We start from the raw sequence: 7547 nt of genomic DNA on the forward strand, positions 1-7547 counted from the left end.
TGTTTCTTGTATGGACGATATTTCTGATTGGGCTTTACCGTCTTTTTATACCCGACCTAATACCCACCCACTTCACCTAATAATTTTGGAGGTCAAATAAAGTGGTGTCAGTAGGTTTCCAGGTGTCTGATAAGACCTAATCCTTCAAGTATTTAGTTCTAAAAATAAAGTTTTCCTGATCCCGGAGAGAACAAAACATGATTCATATTTCATAATTAATATTGAGAAATCGGACCGTGACACTACAACAATGAGACTTGTCAAGGTCATTTTGATGGAACGACGACAAACAAATTAAGCCACTGACACCGAAATTCCGTGATAATTTTTCATATCGAAAATGAAATTTATGGACGGTGTCGTAATAGGTATTCCTGCATATGCTAATTGAATGACTGGAATACGTGTGTTATAAAACTAAATCATCAAAATCACCTCATTTTTAGCCACTTCTCTCTCTGCTCTGGGAATTTATTTTAAAATTTTGAACGAAAAATTTTGTTGTCAGGTTGTTGCCAGTTTTCTGAAATTATAAACTCCAGATTTTGACATTTTTTGAAGGACAATCTCAAATTTAAAAAAAATTGGAACTCATCGAAACTGGCTGAAACAACTCGCCGACAGTTTATTAATCAATTACCTGAGTACAAATTTCTGGTCTAGAATTTTCAAATAAGTTCCCAGAGCCGAAAAATGAAAATGTGTTGATTTTTGACGAATTTGGTAATGAGTCATCGAGTCAGATATGAATAATGAGTTGGTTTCCACTTTCCACTAGGTTTATGATAACATCTAATCAATCATCAAGCATTTTGTATAACAAGTTTAGTTTCAAAGGTAACATTTTCCTTGTTTTGAAATGTTTTATCGAACATAATACCATTCACCAATTTCCACAAAAATTGTGAAATTGATAATTCTCTCCGGAGAATTATTTTCTGGAAGTTTTTGAACTCAATTGAATTTTAAGATTCATGAAATTTCTAGGAAGTTGGTAATTAAGATAACAGTATTTTAAACAAGATCAAGGAAATTGAAGACAAGATTTCTAAGTTGAAGGATAAGTTCATGACGTGTGACGAGGACATCATGTTCTTCATAGTTTATGCTGTACTGCATTTGAAATTATACTTATTCTGATGTAAATTGCGCTAGAACTATTATGCAGAATATGCATAATGCAACAAAAGAGGTTCCTTTTTTGTGATGAAAGTTTAATCCCTAAAGCTCTGGAAAGCTAGAAAAACGAACTACGTATAGTTAATAAAGTAAACACATCTGAGAAAAAAGTATATCGATAGCACCACGGACTTTTAGTTTTCTCACAAAACCTTGAAAACTCGGCACTAAAAAAGGAACGAAATTATTACACATTCGTAATATGTCTTTGAGTACATGCTTACAGTTAAATATACATTTACAATAAAAAGTTAGATTTTCATATAAATTAGTGCCTCGCGAAGCCATAGACAAACACGGTGTATTTTAAGACTAATTGGTCCTTAGCAGGGCTCTCTAATTAATTAGTTGATTAATTAGCAATGCCTAACTAATTAATAATTACCAATTAAATTCAATGAGCACAGTCCTTGCTAATTAATATTACTCATTAATTAATTTTATCGAACAAATCAATTACTAATTAATTTTTTACCTCGTGTTTCTTATTAAAATCTCTATGTTTTTCTCAAAGGCAATCTTATGTCTGCTCTTAAAAATTTCTTTAAAATATACGATACCGTTTAGTCAACTTTTACAACATTTTTGCACTAAATCGTTTGATCTTTCAACATGCGTATTAAATAAAAGATATGTCTGATGCTTAATTTATAAATTTTAGAAGTACTTATGTATATATTTCTAAAATTTATAAATTCAAGTGATCCAACCAGGAAAAAACCTACAGAGACCCCCATACCAAATTATATGTGCAACGGAAACCAACAAAAGCCGAACGCACTTGAAGGAATCGAACCTTATATTTCCCAAAATTTCATTTCGTCGAACCTTAAAAATTAGTTTGAATAATTCAAACTAATTTTGCGATAGGAAAGGGCCTCTCCTATCTCACAATGTTAAAGTCCCCAGATGCCTCCACAGCTTCCGCCTCTACACTCTTAATAACTGGGTATTGATATGCGACTCCACTGCGCGTTGGTATTGAGTGGTAATACCATTTTGGTATTGAACTAATACTTGCTGGTAACGATTTAAATACTAACTGGTATTGGATTTATAACCACGCAGTATTAATCTAAATAATACTGATTTTGTGCAAATCCATAGCAACGCGGTAGAGTCACATATCAATACTGTGTTAATTGATTTTATCAGGAGTGTACACAGCTTCTATGGTTACCAAGTATCCAAGGAGCATTAAGACCTCTGAATTGTATGCATGTGCGATTTTTCTCAAATAATTCCTAAAAGATAAAGAATCTAGAAAACTCTAAATATTTATTCCAAATTTGTACATATCGAATGTAATATAAAATCCGTTCTGTAATAAGCCTCCTACGATATTACATAAATCCAAACTACGATCAAATTCTCATGCAAAACCTTAATGAGAAAAGATTTACAACCACATTAAAAAGTACACAATGTCAAAAACATAAATATTCATGTTTGTCTACTACATTATTAAATAACTCTAGTAAAATGAACTACTTAAGACTAATTTACACACTAAAAATAAATATAACACTTGTTTCCTCCTTCTCTCTTTCCACACCACATTCCCCATCTCATTGATAACTCCTCATCACCCCCTTATCTTCCCATCTCTCACGTGGATGTCCATATGCCTGGGAAAATAAATAAATATTAATAAATCCACCTTCCCCTTAGACATTTTAGAAAATCTCTATCAAAAATACACCCTAAAAACTCTTGTAACAATGAGTCCCCCAGGCCCAGCGTTGGTCTCGGAACTCCCCAAATTTCTCCATAAGGTGTGCTACACCCTGATTTTTGGGGTTGGCATGCACAAAAAACGTTATCAGAAATTTTTTTTAAATTAAATTAAAAAATTATTTTTTTTACAAATTTAAAATTTTCACCAGTAACGTTTTTTCTGCGTGCCAACCCCAAAAATCAGGGTGGAGCACACCTTATGGAGAAATTTGGGGAGTTCCGAGACCAACGCTGGGCCTGGAGTCCCCACTTGTCCTCTATATATGACTATACCGCATTGGTAATAAATTATTACCAATGCGATAACAATATTATTATTACTAATAATTAATATTGTAATCGACTGGTGGTAATTTATTACCCATAGGACTGCATATGCTTATGTCACCTTTCGTAACAATTTTATTACAACTTGGTAACAGTTTTATTACCATGTGGTATACAGAGGTCACATTTACATATCTAGAGTACATATGTACCTAGAGTACAAATGGTTGTTACCACAGTTTTTAGAGTATACCTATCTACTCCCCCTTACCGTTCCATATCTTTAAACCTCCCACAAACCTTGTCACACCCATGGAATCCGCAGTGGTACACTTTCACACCCTCCCTCTCAATCGCCCCCTTCTCCCAGACCACTTTGCACACGTTTATCTCATGGATTATCCGATTGCTCTGGTTCGACATCCGCTTCCCACACGCCGTGCAGGGGTACCCTCCCTTCCCATGGATAAGGTTCACATAATTCCGAAGGGTTACCTGGTTGCAGAAGGACTTTGGGCAGATGTGACATTTTATCTTGGACCGTCCCCGCCCGTGAACTTGGGAAATGTGCTGCTTCAGGAGACGCTTCGTCGTGTACACATTGTCGCACTGGGGACAGATTTCGACCGGAGGTGGGGAGCAAGACCGGTCGTCAAAATGTTGAATTGATCGTGACGGCCTGGAAGAGAGGGTTACATATTTATTAGCAACCTATATAAATACATACTTGAATAATGTAGTTACCAATCATATTATACGTACCATAATGATACTATCATTATTATAATAAATAATATATAAATGTAAAACTTACTGATAATATATTGCATTTATATATAATATACTTACTGATAATGTATTTTTTACTATTTTTTTTAATTACGAGTTAAATAAGCGGAGGACATGGCTGCCGGATTTTGAAAACAGTGCTTCGTTTTCTTATTGAGTCTAATTTTTTTGAAATTTTGCGAAAAGTCGAGCAAAACCTGACACCCACAAGCTTCGACCCTTTTATAAATCAATCACAGCTCAAAAGTTATGCATTGACTTGTTTGAAAATTATAAAAGTTAATATACTTATATAAATTTAATTTGACCTCCGTACCTAGCTTTTCCATTTTTTTGCAATTGACTCAAATATGAATAAACCCATTCCGCTGTTTTTTAATACATAGTAAAAAGAGGGAATTGTCCATCTTTTCCAAAAGTCGTCGTCTCTTAAAAGAACTCACTTACACTTCATAGTTTAACGCTCCCAACGAATTTCCAATTTGGCCAGAACTCGGCGCTTGTGGGGGAGGACCTCCAGAAAAATTTTGACTATATGCCAAACGATCATGCAGCATCGGGGGAAATGTGTCCAACCGTCCATGAAACATTGGCTGACCTCCCATCCTAATTAACCCACACCATTTTTAATCAATTTACAATTTTCTCAGATTTATTACCTTTCTGTTAAACCCTCTCTTCCTATATCCCAAGATTTATTGTGTATTCTAAAATGTTTTGTCAGCACTTTTCCAACTATCAGAGAAAAATAACACTTTACAAATTTGCTGATGGAATCACAAATACTTTCTAGAATTCAAAAGACACCATGTTTACCATGACTACTTCAAATTTCCACTAAATTTTAGAAATATTTACCTTGATATAATTGATACACAGGACAAACTACATATGTACAGCGCTGACACACAGTTTATGGAATTAATTAATTAATCCAACAGATTAACTCCAAACAATAATAATCTTCTCGTGTTACGACGACACGTAAACTCCAGCAATTATTAAAATCTTCAAACTAAAGTGGTCTTTTAAGACGATATATTTTTTAGTTTGCTCACATTAATATTTAAATAACAATGACAAATGCATTTATATCTGTAAAATATCATAAGTTTATTTGCAAAAACTTTGTATTTATTTTGTTTTGATTTTTACTGGTCTTTTTTTAAGCAGCTGCAGGTAGAAAGATTTGCCGGTGGTGCTGGTTACCAGGGCAACGGTTATACTCTGTGTGTGGATGTGGAGTAGGGGGATATGAAGAATCCAGCCATTTATGTAAATAAAGACAGGATGCCTATATACATACCATGCATTGTGGTTGAATAATGCGTTGAATAAGTTTGACTGGAATTTGCGTACATTTGCTCAAAATATGTGCGACACAAATCGTTTTTATAAAAATTAAGTTAGCTCACATTAAATATGTAGATAAATAAATGTTACGAAATCAGCATTGACAATGCCTAATGGTATTTTATTATAGTTTAATGCATTGTAAATAAAATATTGCAAATAACATGCTGCACAATTGTTTTTAGGATTTTAAATAATATGATTTTATTCTTCGACAATGTTAAAGTGTATATATGCATGGCCAATTAAATAAGCAACTATTAGCTTCATATGGTCTGTGCTAAATTAATAGGTCGTTTTCTTGAATTTTCTCCTGCGTACGGAACACTAATTCTTAACAGATATACAAGTCAAATTCGTATTTTTAGATTAATTATTCACTGATATTTAAAATCCAAATTGTTAATCCAAATTAGTAATGAATTTTGAACATTTCACCATAGCCAAAAGAAACGGCTTATTAATTTATTTAGAGTTTATTCAATTTAGTAAAGTAATATATTCGCAGAGTTATTAATTTATTAATAATTAATTTATTAATTTATTAATTTTGCACGGACCATAGTCTCAGGATTTTAAGCTTTTATCGTCCCCTTTGGTCATAATAACGTTTTAAAATCACTGCAAAAACAACGATGACTACAATGACCATAAATCCAATTACTGCGTTGGGGATGTCAGGTTCACAGAGTTCCACCTTCTTCTGCGAGTTATCCCAGTCCCTCACCGTGTAGTGGACCCTGGAGTTTGTGTCCGTGACCTGAGTGCAGTTGAGGTCGTCATACAAAATGGAACACGTATCTCCAGCCTTCCGTTTAATCGATCCTTTCGGCTCGGGCTCATAGCCAGGGAGGAAGATGGAATCAGAGTCATAGATATGGACACATTCATTTTCTGCAATGGAAAAGTTACAGCAATTAACAGGATCCTCTAATAAATAAAGGTTTTGATTTAAAATAAATATTTAGAAAATTCACCATCTGCCTGGGATTTATTGGCAAGCGTTGTTGCAATAGTTGACACGCAACAAATGGCAAGAATCTCAATTATGGTGGATTTGTTCATTTTTGTGTAAGGCTATATTTTTATTAGTGATTAACCTTATAAAAATTAGAACGAAATATTTACAACAATAATTATTTATTCAATTCGCCTCGTACTGTCTTCTGGATACTGTTGACTGAATGGCAGAGATATTGAATTTAAGAAAGAGTCATTGCGTAGTATGTATAATGATAAATCATTTTTCTTGCTGCTGCCATACCTATGTATAAATAAATATTCATATATACTTTTATTTGTGTAAGTAGGTATGTAGTATCAGTGCATAACGTCAATTCAAGCAAAAAAAAAATTCCTTGGTATTAATCCAACATAATTTATGTATGAATGAGTTATACAAGATGAATTCAAGTCGTACGTATTGAATATGGGATCTCATGCAATACACCGAAATCCATTATTGTCTATATGAACATTTTCCCCTCCACAATTTGCATGCAATTGAATCCACGCTGATTAATCAAGTCTGAAGATGGTGGTGGTTAAATTAGCATGTTTACATATGCTTACCAGACCAATATTAAGTATTGTTTACGTTCATATACTTATTTTTGATCAATTTGAGTGATTAATTTGAGTCAAAATTTGCAAAAAAAATTCGCACATTTTGGCATTTATCTCGAAAACTGGCTAAGCGCGCCCCCAATATTATTACGGATTATTGATCTACTCATTATTTCGCAAATTTTAAGCCATCAAACTCGAAAATCGTACGAAGATGAAAAATCACGATCTCATTGTATATATCTATCTTAACTAATATGGAAATTGAAATAATTTTGCAAAACTCAATAAATTGGAAAATTGGGGTCCGAAATCGAGGCAGTGGCTCTATTCTAGTCCAAAAATAATTTATCAAATTATTTTCAGTCATATTAAACCGAATTTGGACGAGTTTGAGACAAAAGTCAAAATTTGCAAAAATTAGCACATTTTGGCATTTATCTCGAAAACTGGCTAAGCGCGCCCCCAATATTATCACGGATTATTGATCTACTCATTATTACGCAAATTTTAAGCCATCAAACTCGAAAATCGTAGGAAGATGAAAAATCACGATCTCATTGTATATATCTATCTTAAAAATTGCAAATTTTTGCAAAGTACTTAAGGTTTTTAAATTCAAAATTGTACTATAGTTTTAAAAAATTCAAGTCAAA

At 33.3% G+C, this 7547-nt stretch overlaps 2 protein-coding genes across 4 annotated transcripts; both read right to left on the bottom strand.

The window, feature by feature from the left end:
* Positions 1-2438: 2438 nt before the first annotated feature.
* On the bottom strand, positions 2439-5205 carry LOC110848662 (zinc finger protein 600). 3 transcript variants are annotated; one of them, XM_035851172.1, is made up of 5 exons: positions 4831-5205; positions 4632-4761; positions 4420-4578; positions 3455-3862; positions 2439-2807 (listed from the first exon to the last, which is right to left on the bottom strand). In XM_035851172.1, the coding sequence occupies exons 3-5, from the start codon at positions 4575-4577 to the stop codon at positions 2765-2767; spliced, it is 609 nt and encodes a 202-aa protein (XP_035707065.1). In that variant the 5' UTR covers position 4578; positions 4632-4761; positions 4831-5205; the 3' UTR covers positions 2439-2764. The 3 variants fall into 3 exon arrangements, with proteins under 3 accessions (XP_035707065.1, XP_021951618.1, XP_021951619.1); XM_022095926.2 differs by having other exon boundaries at positions 4632-4707; positions 4831-5204; XM_022095927.2 differs by lacking the exon at positions 4632-4761.
* A 296-nt stretch (positions 5206-5501) lies between these two features.
* Positions 5502-6526, bottom strand: LOC110848853. The gene is made up of 2 exons (XM_022096188.2): positions 6303-6526; positions 5502-6219 (listed from the first exon to the last, which is right to left on the bottom strand). The coding sequence occupies exons 1-2, from the start codon at positions 6388-6390 to the stop codon at positions 5909-5911; spliced, it is 399 nt and encodes a 132-aa protein (XP_021951880.1). The 5' UTR covers positions 6391-6526; the 3' UTR covers positions 5502-5908.
* Between the last annotated feature and the right edge of the window lie 1021 nt (positions 6527-7547).

The sequence above is a fragment of the Folsomia candida genome, unplaced genomic scaffold, assembly GCF_002217175.1.
Source record: "Folsomia candida strain VU population unplaced genomic scaffold, ASM221717v1 Fcan01_Sc004, whole genome shotgun sequence".
Lineage (NCBI taxonomy): Eukaryota > Metazoa > Arthropoda > Collembola > Entomobryomorpha > Isotomidae > Folsomia > Folsomia candida.